This window comes from Conger conger, chromosome 19, assembly GCF_963514075.1.
Source record: "Conger conger chromosome 19, fConCon1.1, whole genome shotgun sequence".
In the NCBI taxonomy this organism is placed as follows: domain Eukaryota; kingdom Metazoa; phylum Chordata; class Actinopteri; order Anguilliformes; family Congridae; genus Conger; species Conger conger.
The window spans coordinates 11,683,873-11,704,592 of record NC_083778.1 but is presented as its reverse complement, the minus strand read 5'-3'; the positions used below and the strand labels follow the sequence as shown (position 1 = coordinate 11,704,592).

The following is a 20,720-nucleotide window of genomic DNA, read 5'->3' as shown; positions in this document are numbered from 1 at the left end:
GCAATACCCCCCCCAAGCCAGCAACACCCCCCCAAGCCAGCAACACCCCACCAAGCCAGCAACTCCCCCCAAGCCAGCAACACCCCACCAAGCCAGCAACTCCCCCCAAGCCAGCAACACCCCCCCCAAGCCAGAATTATAAATACTGTACATTTACAACAGTGGTAACCAATCTCGTTCCTGATCTACCATCCCGTATGCTTTCACTCCAATTAATTGAGCACCCCTCATTCAACCGCCCGAGATCTCACTGAGCTGCTGCTTTGTAGAGTCAGGCGTGCTTTGTTACGGTTCCAGGTTTTACTCAGTACATTTATCCAGTTGCCTCAGTAATCCTGGATGAATTCAACACAGCGTTCGCATGCTCTGTATCTGTGAGATCCTGTTTGTCGTGCGCCTGGTGTGCCTGATGTTTGTCAGTGAGATCCTGTTTGTCGTGTGCCTGGTGTGTCCCAGTGAGATCCTGTTTGTCGTGTGCCTGGTGTGTATCGGTGAGATCCTGTTTGTCGTGTGCCTGGTGTGTCCCAGTGAGATCCTGTTTGTCGTGTGCCTGGTGTGTACCGGTGAGATCCTGTTTGTCGTGTGCCTGGTGTGTGTCAGTGAGATCCTGTTTGTCGTGTGCCTGGTGTGTATCAGTGAGATCCTGTTTGTCGTGTGCCTGGCGTGTATCAGTGAGATCCTGTTTGTCGTGTGCCTGGCGTGTATCAGTGAGATCCTGTTTGTCGTGTGCCTGGCGTGTATCAGTGAGATCCTGTTTGTCATGTGCCTGGCGTGTATCAGTGAGATCCTGTCTGTCGTGTGCCTGGCGTGTATCAGTGAGATCCTGTTTGTCGTGTGCCTGGCGTGTATCAGTGAGATCCTGTTTGTCGTGTGCCTGGCGTGTATCGGTGAGATCCTGCTTGTCGTGCATGTTGTCGAGCAGGGAACAGGAAGTGGTGTCTGACGCGTGTCACTTCCTGTCTCTCTCCCCAGCGGGGCGTCCAAGCAGAGGAAGGACGTGGTGAGCTGCGTGACGGTCCATGACTCCCCCGCCTCGGACTCCTCGTGCGGGGCCAGCCCCCCCCACGCCCCCGCCGGCGGGTTCCGCCACAAAGGCACCCTATTGGACGGCTGCTGTGACCCCGCCCCTCGCACCATCATCGTGCCGCCCTTCAAGGCCCCGCCCCTCGAGGCCCCGCCCGACTGCGAGCGCCTGCTGCCCGGTAACGTTTCCGAAACGTCGCCCCCGATGTTGCTGCTGTGTTGCAGCAACGTTGAGAGAACGTTTTGTGTGAGCTGTGCTGGCACTCCCAGTGAATGCGTTATAGGGGAGCTGAACGCTCTTCCAGCATTGGCAGGAAGGGAGTTCAAACCTTCCTTTTCCTAATGTGGAATCATTACTGTCTTGGCAGGCGTTTAGCGAGCTTTTGGAAACTCCTGTGAATCCCAGACTCTGTGATATTAAATGCTTCCCTGCAATTGGGAGATTCACTCAGACCTGACACATCTATATTTAATCTGTGACTCAATAAATCAAAAGCAAAGACATTATAAATTAATTGACAAACCTCTCATGCAGAAGCTCACCCCTCTTCACCCTTCTCCTCTCTTCTTTTTCATCTGTCCATCCTGCCTCTTTCTCCCTCTCCTTTTCTCACTCTGTCTGAATAGAACGGTCAGGTTACAAATCTGTAAATCAGACAAAATGGCTGTTTGTGTAAGGGTCGTATCACCAAGCAACTTTATTCTCACGTAAATACACAAGTAAAAAAATGGTCTAAATAGAAGCGTGAGTGGACAGACTTATTCCTGCGAGATGCATGCAGAACCTAAATCTCCGCAGAGACATCCATGAAACTCTCTTTCCAATCTCTCGTGGTCCCACTAAATTCTTAGACGTGGCATTTTTCCCCGATTGGTTCTGTCGTGGTCCTCGGGTGTGTTTGTACACCCCGATAATCTCACTGATGTCTTCAGTCGATCGGGCAACTGTCTCGTGCTGAGTGGTGAGTGGTGTTCCCGGTGGTCCCGGCTTTAATCTGACTGGCTCTGTCCCTCTCCTGCAGACACTGTGACCCACCAGAACTCCGCCTACAAGTTCAAAACTACCAATGGGATGCTGATGGGCAGCGGCCACTCCACAGGGGGCGGGGTTTACCGACAGCAGCGGACGGGGCCCCACCCCTTCCAGCAGCAACCCCTCAACCTCAGCCAGGTGCGATAATAATAATAATAGTAATAATAATTTGTTATTTAGGTGACACTTCCATCCAAACAGCAGGGGACAATTACCCCTGGGGCAATGCAGGGTTAAGGTTCCTTGCTCAAGCCGTGTGGATCATATTGTGACGTGACATTATTTTTATTGCCCATTGATCACTCCATTATACACTCAATAACACATAATGACAAAGTGAAAACCATGTTTTTAGAAAAAAATCTTACATAAGAGTTCAGACCCTTTTCTGTGGCACTCCAAATTGTGGTCAGGTGCATCCGGTTTGCTTTATCTAAGCTTGGGATCTGTCTAGAGCTTGGATTGGAGTCCACCTTTGGCAAACTGAATTGGACATAGTCTAGACAGGCACACACCTGTGTATATAAGGTACCACAATTCACACAACAAGTCTGGACGAAAACCAAACCATCAAGGAACTCTCAGTAGCCCTTTGTGGCAATTGTGGCACGGCGTAGACCAGGGCACTGCGTTTGCGTTGCATGGAGGTGCATTGAGTGTTATTTGCGTTGCATGGAGGTGCACTGAGTGTTATTCCAACGCCCTGCTCTCTGGCTCCCCCCGCAGGCCCAGCAGCACATAGCGGCCGAGCGCAACGGCGCCCCCCGGCGGCAGCAGGCCTACATCGCGCCCACCATCGCGGCCCAGGCCCCGTACTCCTTCCACCACCACCACCACCACCACCACAGCAGCCCGTCCCACCAGCACCTGGCCCCGGCCCACCTGTACGCCTACGCGGCCCCCGCCGCCCTGGGCTCCGCCGGCGCCGTGGCCCACCTGGTGACCTCGCAGGGCTCCGCCCGGCACGCCTACCCGCCCGGCGTGGTGCACCAGGTGCCCGTGAGCGTGGCGCACAGGGTGCTGTCGTCCCCCGCCCTGCACCCGGGCCAGTACCAGGCCCAGTTCACCCACCAGACCTACATCAGCGCCTCCCCGGCCTCCGCCGTCTACACCGGGTACCCGCTCAGCCCCGCCAAGGTCAACCAGTACCCTTACCTCTAGAGCCGGGCGGGGGCGCTGGAGCCTGCCTCTCTGCTGCTCGCCCTGACCCCTGACCCCTGACCCTAATCCTGTCCCTGACCCCTGACCCTAACTGTGACCCGGAGCCCTAATCCAAGCCCTAACCCCTTTCCCTAATCCTGACCTATATCCTAATTCTGATCCATATTCTAATTCTCACCCTGACCCTGACCCTTAATCCTAACCCCCACACTGCGACAGTGACAGGCAGCACTGTTAGCACACTTAGCACGTTAGCACGGGAAGACACTTGAAGACGACGGTCAGGAAGAGACCGTGTGCCCGGACTGGGCTGGCTGGGTTTCCAGGACAGGGGGAAGAAGCAGGAGTAATTAATTTCCCTAGTTATTATTGTAATTTTTTTAGAAAAGGGCCAGTTTTTTGCTTTCGTTGATGTTATTTCCTGCGTTATTTTTATTGCCGAGTCGATTCCTTGAAGGCGATTGTTTTATCTTTTTTAGGTTTTTGGGGCGGTATAGTCACCTCGACGAGCCCTTTTTTTTGGAGAAGGTGGAAATTTTTGCGCGCATTTAAAAAAAAAAGAAGAACCCCACTTTCGTGTTGTTTTTCCATTTGTTTTTAAAGAGACGGGAAACGGACTGAGAGGTCGGATGACTGGACTCCTGACCTCTGGTGAGAAAGGATTTAAGGTGAAATACGGATACCTGCTGCTCTTCAAAAAAAAAAAAAAAAGACAACTTAAAAAAAAAAAAAACACACAAAACGATGGCCTTGTACTCTCTTAACCATTTCCAAATCATTCACGGAGGGGGGGGGGGGGCAGGAGTGTCGTCCCCCCCCCCCCGGCTCCGAAGAACGAATGGAGGAGCGAATTCAAAAACGAAAGACAAAAACATTTTTGTTTGTGTGCGTATTTATAGACATCTTTTTTTTGTTTTCACGTCTAGGGAAAACTGTCAAGGTTTTAGATCTTTTTTTTGAGGTAGGAGACTTAGCTGGGCCCCTTTTTTTATTCTTCTTCTTTTAGAATGTAGCAGTTTGCAACCCTTTGACTTTGAGCGTCTCTTATTATACCAATAGATTTGTGTCTCCTTCTCTCCCCCCCCCCCCTCCCTCTCGATGTGATTGCACAACAGTGGTTATGACGACATAGGCATGTACAACGTGATCGTCTGTGAGTGTGCCTGTGTGTGTGCTGCCAGCAGAGCGGTCTGTTCCCCCGTGAATACTATACTCGTCTTAGCTTTTAGCGTCTCTCCCTTGTAGTGCCTTATCGATCTACTGACACAGTTACAAGTTTACTGCACCGGGGACTCTCGGTTTAGTTTGAGAGGTAGACCAAAGGCCTGGCGTCCGCGGTTGACCGCCGAGGCGGAACTTCCGGGCGAGCGCCAGGCCCCTGAAGCTGCGGTGTTAGCTAGCTTTTCGGCTAACGGAGAAACATTCAAAAGAGTTCTTCATTTATTCTCCTCGTTATCGTGCATGGGATAGTGTTTCGCGTCGTCATGCCGTTTTTTTTAGATCGCTTGGGCGGAAGGAATATTTATGTTAGGTAATGAACCAAAGTTGCCGTTTGGTAAGTCGTAGCTTTGTTCAGAAGAAGCCATCCTGTTTTATGTGTGTCTGCTCGTGTGAACGTAGATTTTGGGATGCGCGGAATGGAGGCGCGGTGCTCGCGTTGGCTGGAGCCGTGTGAGCGTCGGCCCGAATGCACAAAATGGCTGACGGAACCCAAAGGAAGTGACATCACAGGGCTTGACTGAAGCAGCCAATTGGAGCGCGGCAGTGGGAGCGAGAGGAAATACGAAGAACTGTCCCCGGAGGGGGACCGCGAGGACTGGTTTTGACAGAGGGACGGGTAAAAGGGCAAAGTTTAATTCTGCGTCTTAGTGGGAACTCTTAAGGATAGCTAACTGGGACTGAGCAGGTCTGTACGAACGGGCCCACAGGGGCGGCGCTGTCGCCGTGCGGCGTAGCCCTGTGGGGGCGGGTCATCTGGAGAGGAGCTGAGAAAGGATTTGGGTTTTGGAAGGAAGCGAGTGTGCTGTGCCGTGCGTACCCTTCGGGACGATGGGTCCTTGTCGTGAGCTCTGCAGCGCGGTGGAAGGGCTGAGCGCCGTCACCGCTGTAGGAGTCTGAACCGTGGTTTGCGTCTGAGACTGTGAGGCTTTGCGAACGTGGGGAAAAAGGGTCCGTCGACAACGTTTTTTTTTCCGTTGGCTGTTTGGTCCGAGGGTCGTTGTCCCGGCTGCGTGACTTCGTGTTTAGTTCTTCGTCCGTCGGGCTTTGGGCTCCTGTTGGTCTCACCGCCGGCTTTAGTTGCGGGTCTGTTTTTTGGGAACCAGGAAGTGGGCAAGAGGGGCCGCCCCCACGCCACTGTCACATGACACGGGTTTCATTCAACCCCTCCCCTTCCTCCCTCACATCTTGCCGTAGTGGTGGTCCGATTTTCCCCGTTTTATTTTGTACGCAACTGGTTTTGATTTTTAATGTTTAGAGGTAGCTTGCGTTATTATAATTATTATGATTATTATTATTATTAGAGATTGTTGCAATAATTCTTATCGACATTATTCGAGTGTACGTGGGTTTGTTATTTTGTGTTTCTTTTTTTGTGATTGTTTTTAAATTAATGTAATTTCATGTCTTCATTTGTAGATGGAAGTAAGATGTTGTTCTGGGAAGTAAAATATTACCTGTGATCAGTGCTGCTGTAAGACGTTCCAGCACCAGTAATAATGTTAATGATAATAATAATAAATAGTAATGAGTTTATTAATTATGCTAATCAGACAGGGGCCCTGATAGGTAGATAGGTGCACAGAAAGCTCCGGAAGCATCCCTCTCCCCCAAACCCAAAGAACGCCCTCCTCACCCGGAACGGGATCGGCGCTCCGTTTCCATCCCGGATTCCCGGCGGACTTTTCCCACGGCGTTCCCAGCGGTCAATCCACAGCACTGCCCGGAGCGCCGACTCGTTCGCTTGTATCGTTTTATTATTTTACTCTAACCGCCCGCCCCCGCTTTTATTATTTCTTTACATCGGAGGATAAAGGAGCTGAAGCTCGCGGTCGAGGGAGGATCCACTTCCCTTCTGGAAGAGCATCGTTGAAGAACATTCCACTCAAAATGGAGTCTCTCGTTTTCTCAAACCCCCCCCTCTCCCATTATTCTATAGGCCGCACAGGCTGAGGTCACCATTTTAAGTACCCCCCCCTTCTCATATGGAGACAGCTTGCAACCCGTTGCCTACTGAAGGAAACCGGCAATAACAAACCTGTGATTCACCTGTAGCATACACACACACACAGCCATTTTGTACCTACACCAAGTGTCACATTTGGAAAAGACACATTTTAAACTTTTTTTAGTTTGCTCCACAGCATGTGTGTGTAGGTTTGTTCACTTGTGTGTTGCTTCACCTGCACACGCTAAACACACGCACGCATGCACACACACATACAAGCTGTGTTACAATTAGAGCTGCCACAATATCCCTTCAGTGGTTCCTTTTCCGGAAGGTTCCTGCCCTGTTCACTGTTGCCAGGCATTGTTGTCAAAGCCTCTCGATCATTGGCTTATCCTGGCCGTTCATGTATTTTGCCCATAAACCGGTAACATTTGAACAGTCCCCATATTTTTAACTGACGAGCTTTTATTGTGACAAGGGTTGTATTTCAGCCTTTTAAGTGTCAAAAAATTCTATTTTCTTTTCAAATGGAGTGCCATAGCATGTTTCATGTTTCAGGTGAAATTCAAAGTAACGACAATACCTTTAAATAAATAACTCAGATGCTCTAGGTTTCTTTTTAAAGCAATGAAAGTGCAGACTTTGTATTTCACGTTACTTCACCGCTAAGAAGGCAATACCTTTGCACCACCCGGAAAAAACTGCATTTGTTCTGTGATGTTGTGACATCTCTAATTTCATCTCACCATTGAGAGCATGCAAAAAAGGGATTTGGTTCGTTCCATTTGACACATTTTCTGTTCTTTTGTCTCTTGAAAGCTACGCTTCATTTATAGGAACTACAGGTGGCCCTTTCTACCCTACAAAACTCAATATTGTTTTCATGGACTTCTTTAATGGAGTATCAGAAGAAGGAAATATGTGATGGAGTTATTTAATTTTCTAGTGCTGAATGTTTGCATTGTACTTCTTTCTTTTTTTTCTGTCTGGTGAAGTTTTAGAATCGTTACAGTAACCAATTGAATCACCATGTCTTTCACTGGACTGATACCGTTTGTACTGTCTTGATATTCTTAAGGAAATAACTGAAGAGTCTATGAATTGAATCCCTTCCAGTACCTTTCCTTCGGCATCATCTTAAAATCAGTATATACTGCCTACTGAATGACGAACTCTTCCTCTCGTAGCTTTAAGGACGGGTTCAAATTAAACACAGTGCTGTGTAAAAGGGGCGGTTTATGAAGCCTGGTGTTTTTTTTGTTTGTTTGTTTGTTTGTTTGTTTTCCTTTTGTTTTTACGACTTTTGGTTTTTCAATACTCGAGCTCCTAAAACTACATTTCCCAAGCTCCCAAGCTCCCAAGCACCGGGCAGCGATGCAGAGACGTCTGCTGGATCCCAGCGTTCGGATTGAGTTGAAACATTCCTAAAAATCCTCGCGCACAGGACCCTCTGCACTGTCTCAGGTCAAAGTGCCTGCAGTGATAGCCTACTTGAAATGTTTTTCATACTTCGGGAGGAAAAAAAAAAACCCCGCTACACACTAATTTGAGTAAAAGTGTATGTACGGCAGCATCACTCCAGTTGTTTTTTTACATCGCACTCTCTTGTGGTTGGCAAGAGTAATTGTGATAGGTATTGTGATAGGTCATCACCTCAACCTCATTCACCTAACAGACCACCAATTGTTCGGTTGACCAGTTTTCATTTCGAAGGGGCCCCATGGTTGGAGAAGAAAGCGATTGATGCCATCACTCTCTTGGTGTAAAAAGACAAACGAAAAAAAAAGAAGCCAAATTATATAATTTTGCCATTTTAACGCAGTTGTGATGATAATAACCAAAAGAATTTATGAATAGTTTTATGAATGTTTTTTTGTATGTGTGAAGTACAGTACAGAATTGCATAAAAGTGATGAGTCGATTTTTACTTTTCTTCCGGTTGTATGTTCGAAACGGACGGAGCTCGAGATGCCATTTGCAAAAACAAAAGAAAAGCTTGCAAGTTCTATTCCCTCCGTCTCCTGCCAATCGCTTGCGTGACAAAATGTTTCCCAAAATGTCGACTTCGCGTCAAACCGACAGAACCCACAATAATTTGCTACAAAATCCCTGCTGGCAACCGCTGCTTTTGGGTTTTATTTTGTACTTTCTTTTTTTAAAATTACCGAATATGTTTGAAAATTGCACAAAAAATGCTTGATATGAAATGAAGGCGGACAACAAAAAAAATTCAATAAAGTTGTGTGCCGTCTTTCTTTTAGACCAATGAAAGCGCCAGCGCCCTGACCGTTTGCGTCCGCGGCCGTGTGGTCCCTCTATGGTTTTTTTCCCTCGTTTATGGTGGTGAACGCTGTCGTGTGATGCAGTATTTCCAGAAGCTTCCTTCACTTTGTCAACCGTCTTTTAGTTTCATCATTGCTTTGCGTTTTACTGACGGGGAAGGGGGAAGGGGGTTTGAAAAAGTGTGTCTCGTTTTATCTATATGTTGATGTAGAGTTGCCCCTATTCCTTAGTCTCCCATTATTAAGTATGTTATGAGAATGGATATTTTACTGGCTTATAGAATGTTTTAAATATAATATTGTTTATAATAATGACGATAAATTAAATTCTTAACCGGTTGAGTACTAAGCGCTTGTGTTACCATTAAGACGTCGTGTGCTTCTCTTAATAATCATTTTCGTTGTAGAAAAATGGAGTGCATTTATATTAGTCTTCAAAAACCAATAATAGCATTGTAAATTTACTGAGGATTTTAACAGAAAACTTGGTTAGAGAATATAGTTATTTTAACTGTTCTATTTACTAACTGTAGGGTGAGAAGGGGCTCGCGTTGTGAACTTTGTTATAGCTTGTTATTCACTGTTACTTTTGATCATTTTTTCGGTCTCCGAGGTGAATCGAGTTATTAATGAGAATTTGTATGCTCACATATGCATATTGTATATGTGTAGAAATGTAATCACAATTTGTCTTGGATTTACATTAAACTGTTGAGTCATGACGCCTGTCTCTTGTTGTGATTGTGACGTTTTTCATTTGCATTTTTATATGTGGTGTGAGTGCGTTATAAAGAATGCATACAGCAGTGGTCTGTAACCCTGGTCCTGGAGAGCTACAGGGTGTGCTGGTTTTCGTTCTTACTCTGCACTTAATTCATCCATTAGAGCATTTGATTTACACGTTTAACTCACCTCACCTGGTTACCCAGGTCTCAACAGGGTACTGATGTTAAGATGAAAACAAAACCCAGCAGAGCCAGTAGCTCTCCAGGACCAGGGTTGGAGTCCAATGGCATACAACATGACATTGACCAAATTAAACATAATGTCCCCAGGTACTGATAGGGACACTGCTGCAGGAAGATGTGGTTGAACTCTACATTACATTACATTACATTATTGGCATTTGGCAGACGCAATTAGCAGCAGAAATTAGTTAAGGGCCTTGCTCAACGGCCCAACGGCTGTGCAGATCTTATTGTGGCTACCCTGGGTTAGAACCACCGACCTTGCGGGTCCCAGTCCTTTTACCTTAACCTCTACACTACAGGCCACCCGTTCTACTTATTGATGTCTTGACTGAAGACCATGATCAGTTAATCAGTTGACTCAGGTGTTGTGGTGTTGGGCTAAATCACAAACCTGGGCCCAAATCGGCCCTTTTCTGATAATATTGGACAGCCCTCATCTAAGTTGTGTCCCTTTCGGGTCGGTGTGTATGTAGTCTTTTGACGTCACTCCTTAGTGATAAACGGCCTACGAGAGTTTTCACCACTAGGTGGAGTCAGAGTGCTGTGGCGATGGTATGAGAATACTGTATAGCAGGGGTCAGCAACCCAGGTCCTTGAGAGCCATAGGGTGTGCTGGCTTTCGTTGTTACTTGGCATTAATTGTTCAATGAAAGCCGTTGATTACACAGTTAACTCACCTCACCTGGTTTCTTGGGTCTGAATCGGTTGCTTATTTTAAGGTGGAGACGAAAGCCAGCACACCCTGCGGCTCTTCAGGATTAGGGTTGCCGACCCCTGCTGTATAGGGAAAAAAGAAAGTTCAGGTGATGAACCAGTTATTATCAACTGTTTGACTGAATCTTACAAGCCAGCAAGTAGCCACTATTGACTGAAATAGTCTGGCTTCTGTGGTTTATCACTAAAAGGCTGAAATTGATGTTAAAAAAATGTATATTTACTTTAAAATGTTTTATCTAGTGTATGTAAATATTAATTTACTTTGATATTAAGAGGCTCGTGCGCCGAGATAAATAGAAAAATTTATCTGAAAGAAAATGTAACAATAATAGTATTTAAAAATGCCAAGTTGCTTACATTCACAAAGCAAACACACTCGATAGATAATTTTACAAAGAAAAATCTGTTTGCCAAACTACTGTTTTTCTCTTCCTCGAAAAGGAAAGGCTCTAATTTTCATGATATTACATTACTGCTCAGTTGCCAAACGTTGGTTTTCACTGACCGATATACTGCCACACTTTATAATTAAATGGACGTAGGCTAGTAGCGGGCTACGTAGTAATACGTAATATTTGTTGTTTTCTTCAACGAACAGTCAATTACTAATGTCGTCGGCAGATACTGAGTTCCTCCAGGACTGGAGTTTGACACACCTGCCTTAATTAAGCCATGGGCACAACTAACGTCAGTTAACTTTTACATTTCCCGGGGTCAGAAAGTAAACGTCCTGCCATGTTTTCTTACTCATGAACTCAGCCAGCTGATTTTAATAATTAGTTCTCCTTGTTGGCTGAATAACTGTGCCAATTGTCAAATTTAGGCGATTGACGGGAAGGACATTTACCTTCTGAACCTGGATTTCCCATCTCTGCGCGAGCTTGTGAGACCGAGGCAGTAATTTTCTGTGATATCGTTTAAAATAGATGTAAACCATGACAATTTGTCATTACATAAATTAATTTAATACATTTGAAAGACAAAATATGATATTTACCACCGGGTGGATCACAATCGTAGCCACTAGCGTTTGTCATCCACGGCGCGTCGCTGTCGGTTCGTTTAATTGGCACGCTCCAGTTACTTGAATTTGCGAACCGTTTATACCAAAATAAAAGTTCCTGCTGGTTGGCGATGAGAACATTGATTATGACTCTTAATTTTAATACTGAGAGCAATGCACGCAACGTATGCAAGAAGGCTTATGCAAATAAAGATTTGGCATGTTAAGTTAAATGAAAATTACATTAGGCTACAGTTTATTTGGCAGAGGCTTTTATTCACAGCAATGTAAAATAAGTGCATGTCGAGGGTCTTGGAGCAACTACAGAACATAGGCCACATATGATATAGTGCTCATGAAGTATCTGTTATCCATACTAATGAACATCAAGTATAGTTCACACACATTCAGCATTAGCTAAGTCAGTCAGGTTATGGTGAGTCAAACTAGAAGTGAGGTACGATTAAAATATATCAACATCAAGATGCAAGTCCAACATGAAAGTGTTAGATCAAGATAAAAATGTATATCTTGTGATTTGTATTTATATAATTAAAGTGATACTTGATTGGGGAAAACCTTGCAGATGAGTGTTGAGTTAAAGTTAGAAAAGGTGGTGTCTGAAAAGATGCATTTTCAGAGCACCGCGGGGACATAGACAGTGAAGTGACTAAGCATTTTGTAGAGGAGTGGGGAGTTTGTTCCAGCGCTTGGGAGTGAGGGTGGAGCAGCTCTGTTGTCCAGCTAGATGGTCGGGTTGAATTATGTCCTGTAGGTAGGAAGGAAGAGGTTGTCCTGTTGGTTGGAGTGTCGGCCAGAGTCGGGACTTTGAACCTGACCCTGCCTGTGGACTGACCTCAGCAGAGGAGTGACATCTGAGAACATAGAAGATTGAAGTTGGGCAACCAATGTTCTGGATGAGCTGTGGAGGCTCTATGGCACAGACACGTTGGCTTGTGAGAAGGGAGTTATACATTACATTACATTACATTACATTATTGGCATTTGGCTGACGCTCTTATCCAGAGTGACGTACAGTTGATTAGGCTAAGCAGGAGACAATCCTCCCCTGGAGCAATACAGGGTTAAGGGCCTTGCTCAAGGGCCCAACGGTTGTACGGATCTTATTGTGGCTACACCGGGATTAGAACCACCGACCTTGCGTATCCCAGTCATTTACCTTAACCACTACGCTACAGACCGCCCCAATCTACACAGGATGTACAGACACGATCTACACCAATCTACACAGGAGAATACAATGGCCTGGACAATTGGTTAGGTGGAGTTGGTGGCCAAGTATGACTGAATCCTCCTGATGCTGTACAGGTGGAATCTGCAGGACCGTGATGCTGACAGGTCTAAGAGAATGCGGTGAAAAGTGCCTCCATCACAGACCGGAGAGCTGCTCCCTGGAGCTGATACAGTTTAAATAGACAAGATAACGACCCCGGAGATGTGCATGCATGACGGGAGGAGAGGGAAGCAGATCTGTTAAATTAAATAGATAAATCAAATAAATCTTCACCTCATGACAGCATCAGGAAAAGTCTATAATGTGGCATTTAAACCCACAGCCCCTGCAGTCTGGACCAAACCTGAATTATTATGTAATTTGTTTAATGTTCCAACTGGATGTTTCATTGAAGCGGGATATTTAACATAAAGACTATTGTGATTTGAATATTATCACCCTTCTGGTCACTGGAAGAGCAATTCCTTTTTTTGGGCAAGGTTCAAGCATCCAGCATCAGTCCATTTCGTGACCGGCGGTTCTACTGGCGTTGTGGGTTGCCGTGTAACCGCAGACGCCAGTGGAAAGATCGATGGAGACAACCGAACGTGCTTTTGATGGACTGTGTCTTGAGCCAATGGTGTCGTGTCTGTACATCGTACATCTAATCAGGGGCAAGAGGGAGCCGTCTAACCAGCCCCAAAGACTCGAAGATAGAGAACGGGTGAAAAGATGCTCCAAGAAAAGAAAAGGAAACGCCACTTATCAATAAGATATGGTGGAAAGCAAGGCACATAATTAAAAATTAAAAACAGGATTCATCAAACGGATTCTCAAGAAATGGATATTGTAGCAAAAAGAAACGGAGAAAACGCTGAGCGGTGTTTGCACGGGAAAGACTGAATGCTACAGGCTTGGGACAGGTTGGAATAACGTTCTGGGGCATTGCATTGCTTTCAAGCTAGCTATAACGTTAGTTATACATGCTGTGAGGAAATTTGTCTGCATAACGGTGCAACGTGTGTGTAATTACTGAGCCTGATATTTACGCGTGGTTTTAAAAATAAAATACGCGCATATATCAGATATTCGTCGATCGTAGGAATATGTGAGGTATTTGAAGATCACTATTCCATAAGTGTGGAAAATACAGAATTACCCGTTGCCTTGCATTCGACAGGAGGGGGACGTGCTTGCAAGTACAATATAGCTAGCATGTAAAAATGATTGCAGTTCTTGAACCACTGATTAGCACTGGGCTTATTGTGCTTCTCGTGAGCTTTAGACTGGCTAATGTTAACTAGCATAGATGTGATTTTATGAATATATCTAGGCTAGCTGTGTGCATTCCGAATATTTTGTGGAAGCTAACAATTGTTAGCAATCTATGGGTATTTGTCGGGCTCGCTAGGTAGATTGCTTGCTATGTGATCAACTAAAATATAATTTTCACATGTTGTAGTAACCTATAGGATTAACATACATGCTTTGATTTATAACCATAAATATGCATAAATGTGTCTGTAAGTCTGGCTTCTGTGCCTAGAGTTAACGTTGCCTGAGCTAACTTACGTTAGCTATGTAACGGTAAGCTTTCTCCACCGCTCCAGATGAGCTGAATCGGCATGCATTTTCTAGCGGGGTACCGAGTAATAACTTTGGTTGATTTCTGTAATCTAGCGATGCACACAGAATTCTAAGGGAAAGTCAGTATATAGTCAATAGCCTATGTACAGGCAACAAGCTAATAGGCGACGTAGTTAATGTTTTATTTATTTATTTTTTCATTCATGTTTGTTTTTTCTACCCTTTCTTGTTTCAAAACCGCCGCATTTTAATAGATATCCGTAGAACAGAATTGGCAAAATATTTTGATGGGAAACACAACCAAGCTCCCAGAAAAGGCACATCCTTCAAGATTAAATAAATGTCATGTAGATCCGTTGGCGACAAGATCCTAGCTAGCTGTCGTTAGCCAGCTTGCTATTGCGCGTGCATAGCTTATAAATCATGCTCGCAAATAAGATTAGCGTTTTTGATAACCTAAAGCTGACTAGATAGCGAGCTTAGCCGCATGTTTTGAAAATAGGCTGCACTATTTTTAAAATAAATGTTTGTTTTTCTGATTAACAAACAATAAGCAGCCCCAGGAGTATTTTCAAATCGTGGGAAATTAAAGGAGGGACACATTGAATGGAAACACCTGCATTGAGGTGACCACTGGGATTAATTTTGTCGTTGCATTCCGATAAAATGTCATGAATTTTATGCAATGGAGATGACCACGGATTTGAAGGTGTTCCCCAGAACCCCACTGCGTCTTCGCTTCTGTTACGTGCTTATACTGGGATCTATGGCGCTAGTTTCTATGACGACAGCAAGCCCATCAGAAGCAGGTAAGTGACCCAAGGTCCTTCAACATTAATTAATGTTTTTTTCCCCATAAATGCAATGATCATCTATTATACAAATGTTACAATAGACCATGGATTTTTAGTTTAGTGCACTGAATGTGCCTTATTTCTGATGCTGCATGCCGCCCCAACCCCCCCCCCCCACCCTCTTCTCTCTCTCCCTCCTTCCCTCCCTCCCTCCCTCCTCACAAGACAGAACACCGGCTTGACGTACATTCACAGGCAATATTAAATCATTTGAATGTATTGCAATTTGTATAATACGCGCGCTGTATATCAGGAAACTGTTCAGTTGCCATTATTTGGTATTCATGAACGACTTCGAGAGATGTTGGCCTATTCAATCTCTATAGACGGTGCAAGATGTCAGAACACTCAGACCTCTGTGAATGATGTCTGTTCTATTCGTTTTGGTATAGTAGGCATGCCAAGACGAATTCAGATTGATTGCAGCACAGAGGCTTATTGACGTCGTGCACACTGCATTCCGACAGTTTTGATTTCCCGTGAATTAACAGTAAATTTCTAAAAACGTATATGCGGATATTCACAACTCTGTTGAGGGGGTTGGTATATTTGTGGAACCTGGATGTTACTGTTAAGTTATTAGAAATCCATCTGCCTGAAGGCATCAGCAGCCATCTTGGTTTTTTTGGATTTATAGTCTGCTCAATGACACGATATTGTATCACCTTTTTCAGAACTCAGTGGGCCAAAAATACAAATAGCTTACATGGTTGCTGTAGCCATGTAAAAACAAAACAAATAAAATAGTGCTACATATTTAGGCTGCTCTCAATAAACTTCTGTTAAACTTCTGCCTATTGAGACCTTTCTCGGTGCCTTCCACTTGCAGACTCTTGTGTAGATAGCTCTTCCTTCCTCGTGACCGTAATCTTTGAAATTCCATTTCACCCGATATCGATCTGGTTCTGGATATTTTCTCACCAGTGCAAGACAGATAGCTTTTCTGTATCTGACTTCAACCGGTATTTCTCGTGGATTGGCTAAAACGCGAAAGTAGGCTAATTGCCTGCAGATTTGTCCATGATCAAATTATAGATAGAAAAGTCCGATACAGGCTATTATTTAGATAAATAGCCTGGTGCTTGTTGAAGGAAATGGCATGTGGATGTCCTGTATCTTAGCATGGAAAGGAGCGTCTGTTTGTAACAAGGCTGACTGTGGATCCTGCCAATTTAATGATAGGGGTGACAAAATCAAGCGCCCATGAGTGACATTGCCACAAGACCAATGGCGCGGTCCTATTTTGAAGGGGCTGTTTGTCAACATGCTCAACAACAATCTCCAGCAAGAAACGAGCAAAGCGCCAGCGAAATAGCCTTTGCGTCTTATTCCTACATTGTTCATTCTTTCCTTATGCTGTACACAGCCTAGTGACTTTCCTGCCTTCAGTGTGACTGCGCTGTACAAGGTTCACATTCGTTGGGCCAGCAAGCTTGTATTTGATAGTGCAGATGGTAGTTTGACTTGTTGAATGTTGATTTTGGCTTTTTCTTGGGAAAAATGCCCCCCAACGTTAGCAGGTGCTAGATTGACGGAGGCAAGGCTAACTTTCATCCGAAAAAAACTCGTCTCCTGTGCATGTTTGAATTTCAAAGGCTTACACAAATTTGGTTTGGAGGGTAAAAAACAAATTGTATTACTTCATCCATCTGTTGAACTTCTATCTTGGCTACGCTCTCAATGTGCAAATAATTATTCAGAGTTGTGTGATTCATTGTGTCCCATAAACATTTAGACATTTTTCTCTACTTATAGTGAGTTTCCATTCCCCCATCATGTGTTGTTATGGTCATAATACAGTGCTTTTGTAGGGATCTGGTAGTTTATCATGAAACAACCAAGCGAAGTAGCTGCATGATGCTAATCCTTCAAAGGCTATTCATTCTGCTATTCTCTGCCACCATCTTCTTCCCAGCAGGAAAAAGGAAGCCAACATACTAAGCCGTAGCTTGATATTAATTCATACCTGGTCTAGTTTATGCATTCAGGTAGTATTCAGTCCTGTAAACAAATTATTTCTTCTCTATTCTGTTATAAATATCACATGATATTCCAATGGTGGCACATTGAAACTCAGTTGTTTTTGTTATCCTGGTTCTTGCAGTGATACTTTGTACAACTGAAATATGATGTCATTGGACATGGACCGCAGCCCTACGCTGTAAAACTTGCTGTCGAATTAAATTAATGTATATTATTATTATGAATTATTTGGGTATAGGAAGATGTAGATGTTTATACGATGAGAAGGATCGAAATGAGATTTAGTGAATGATGTCATAAGTGATGAAATGATGGCCGTGTTGCCATGGCAAAGGCACTGGTTTGGTGCTGGGACCAGCTGTGAGCCAGCAGATAACGAGTGATTGGATTATCACCGGTATCAGTGGGTGGGTCATTAACTTAAATGTCTTCTGTTAACACTTACTGTTTGTAAGAAATAGGCCATATACAATATAACAAGAATTGCATAAACATCCATAAGCTGTGTCAAAACATGTCAATCTGGGAGCTGGTCTGAACTGGTCAACCAGCTACCGGCTGTATCAGAACATAGCTAGAGCTGGTCAAACCATGTCAAGCTGGGAACTGGTCTGAACTGGTCAACCAGCTACCAGCTGTATCAAAACATAGCTAGAGCTGGTCAAACCATGTCAAGCTGGGAGCTGGTCTGAACTGGTCAACCAGCTACCAGCTGTATCAGAACATAGCTAGAGCTGGTCAAACCATGTCAAGCTGGGAACTGGTCTGAACTGGTCAACCAGCGACCAGCCGTTTTAAAACCCAGCCAGGGCAGTGACTTCCCCCAGGCCCAGCTGGCCTTCTCTCGAGCTCTCTATCGCTCTCCTCTCTCCTCCGAACGGTCTCTCTCTCGAGCCCGTTTAACTTCGACGAGGGCCTGGGAGAGACGCGGGACCCGTCTCTTCCGCCTGTAGCCCGATGCAAAAAGTGCGTCAGCGCCCTGGCGGGACGTCCACGCCGTCTGACGGCAGACGTTACCGCCAAGCAGAGTATTTCACCGCTTGTCCAGAAAGCTTTACAATCAATCCACCTGAAGTCAGGAAATCTATACTCCTCAAATTAAGGCCACCGTCCCGAATTAATGATTCAGCAGCCCATCACAGTGTGTTTGTGTTGCTTTTTGGCTCTACTCCCCGGTATCTAGCAGGCCAACATTACATCTACTGTACCAGTGTGGTTTGAACCAGAAGCTGTTTCATAGTTTACCGGTGTTGCTAATTTTCTGTTATGTCACAAGTTCAGGTAAAACCCAGTTTGTTATATAGAACCTTCCGGCTCCTGCTTTTTCACGTAGCTGAACATATCTACACTGCCTGGGGGGAAGCCTTCTGGTAGTTAACCAATATTTATTTCTGCCAGTATCATGTAAGCATATTCATCTGTTGCCTATGAGCTAGCATGGCCATTGTTTATGAGACTGGTCCAGGAATAGGCGATTCAGTTTTATGAACTAAATGCTCCTGAAATGAGGTGTATTGGTCAGTGGTTCTTAAACTTGGTCCTTGAGGAACCCCTGGGCATGCTAAGTTTCCTTCCAACTGCAATTGCCAGAATTTAAAAAAAGCTGTTAATTTCTTCAAATCTTTTGAGGGATTATTTGCCCGGAGGTGAAACTGAGGTGAATCAGGCTCATAATTGCTAAAAGTGTGGCCAAGTGAAAGGAATTAATAACAAGCCAAACCTGCATTGTGTTAATATGATTAAGGGAAGAAAAAAAAAACTGTACTTGTTCAAGAGCCTTAATTTAGCACAAGATTGGTTTTTGCAACAAAAAAAACTGCCTACACAGGCATTTTCAAGACATAGTTTGAGAACCACTGTTCTAGATCATAATTACTTATTTTGTGGATGTACTACTTGCTATGTCCAGAAATAACATTATGAAAATTCTAATCAGCAATGTCCATGACTTATTTTTTTATTGTTCACAAATTGAACGTTTGCTTTTTTTCAGCCGTATGGTCCAATATGAAAGTAACAAAATGACTATTTAATCATTTATGTATTGCTTATTTGATAGGGAGACATGCATCTAAACATAGATTCTTGTATTTACAATGCTTGTCCCAAGCATGTGCTATAAATGCAGTGACACGTTGCGTTGGCCTCTCTTTTCCAGTAATTTACAGTAGTTTAAATGTGCTTGTCTTTATCAAATAAACATTAAATAAATAATAAAATGGCCATTCTGCCAGTAATGCGGTGTCCAGTTAAGGAGGTTTCAGAGACTCGACTCTATCCCTGGCAAAGGACCGAACCATAATCCTTGGAGCAGTGCTCACTGCTTCTCACTTAAGCTTCTTTGCTCCTGTCATCAACTAATTTGAAGCGGTGTGCATATTTCAGCGAATTAAACAAGATATAATATCAGCGGTATCGTATTTCCCCGTTTTCAAAAGGTTAGCTCTTGATTAATTGTTTGATTATGTTAGTCCCATAGCAACAACTCTTTAATTATGCATGAAACGGTAAATTCAGGCATGTACCAACTAAATAATATATGGAAATGATTACTAATTTTCTAACGCGTGTTGTTACACCGCCTTGTCTCTGCTTTTTAATATCTAACCTAAAGGCAAGGTGTTATTTATGAAATGGATCTATGAAATATTTGAAAAAAACGTAAATGCATTGTGAAACACAAGTACCCACAAATGCAGTACTATATGCAAATATGAATTTCCCCTAGGATTGGGAATAATAATGGCTGCATGAAAGAAAGCCATACTTGGACTTGGGCTCCAAGGTTGTTACCATGGTATTTTCCTCATAGTGCTTGATGCGGTATGCTCAATTTAGTCTGTTATACCAACACGGGTGATACTCGTGGTGATATTGGCACAAAATGGTGCGCTTTTTTGGTTGCATTGTCAGTTTTAGTCTTCAGATTTAGCAACCATCTTATTATCTATTTACAGTGTTTCCCATTTTAGCTTGGTGCCAATTGTGCATTCATTTTCGATGACAATTGGATGAATGAATGCATTGTTGAGTCGCTATTGACTGCAGTGCTGCAGTGTGAGTGCATGACATTGGGCTATGTCTGTCTATATAAAACATAATGACAGTTGGACATTGAAAATGTGCGTACCAAGCCAATGGCGCTGGGCGGTGTTTTGGAATCACGGGCAATGCTTCACAGTGAAATTCTTCATGTCCGAGGAGATTCGCCATCATCTAATTTCTTTAAGCAGATTTGTTAAACTCGACGATGACGCACGCGCTCCTTTCTGTTCCCGCGATGAAGACCCAGGCTATAGGCTGTGTACCCTTTAGAGTCAGAGTTCTCATTATTTTTGCTATGTTGCCAAATGCTGGCCTCGGGGAATGTTTGTTCAAACAGCACAGCGCTTGACACCCCACAGCATTTATTATGATTAATCAGTTTTGTTATTTTAAAGGTACAATAGGTAATTTCGGACTTCTAACGGTCAAGAGAGGAATTGCAGCAACAAATACGCTCAAGCCACAACATGAACACGCTGAGGTTGAAACGCCTTTGGCTGTGGCAGAACCAATTATTATTAATTAGAACCAGTTTTCAACCAATGAGCTTGAATTATTGTACAGCTATATGATGTTTTGGTAGAGTGCCGGCCCATGAACTGCATATTTTGAAACCCGAATTTAAGGACTATAAACACAGGCAGAGGGTCAGTCAACA

At 44.2% G+C, this 20,720-nt stretch overlaps 1 protein-coding gene across 2 annotated transcripts in view; it reads left to right on the top strand.

Annotated features, from left to right (window-relative positions):
* The window catches only part of LOC133118769 (homeodomain-interacting protein kinase 2-like), a 22,712-nt gene extending 18,703 nt beyond the window's left edge, over positions 1 to 4,009 (top strand). For both annotated transcript variants that reach the window (XM_061228973.1, XM_061228972.1), the window contains exons 11-13: positions 973 to 1,202; positions 2,046 to 2,194; positions 2,783 to 4,009. In XM_061228973.1, coding sequence (XP_061084957.1) covers positions 973 to 1,202; positions 2,046 to 2,194; positions 2,783 to 3,217 — 814 coding nt within the window. In that variant the 3' untranslated portion in view covers positions 3,218 to 4,009. The remainder of the gene's footprint in view (positions 1 to 972; positions 1,203 to 2,045; positions 2,195 to 2,782) is intronic.
* Positions 4,010 to 20,720: the final 16,711 nt, after the last annotated feature.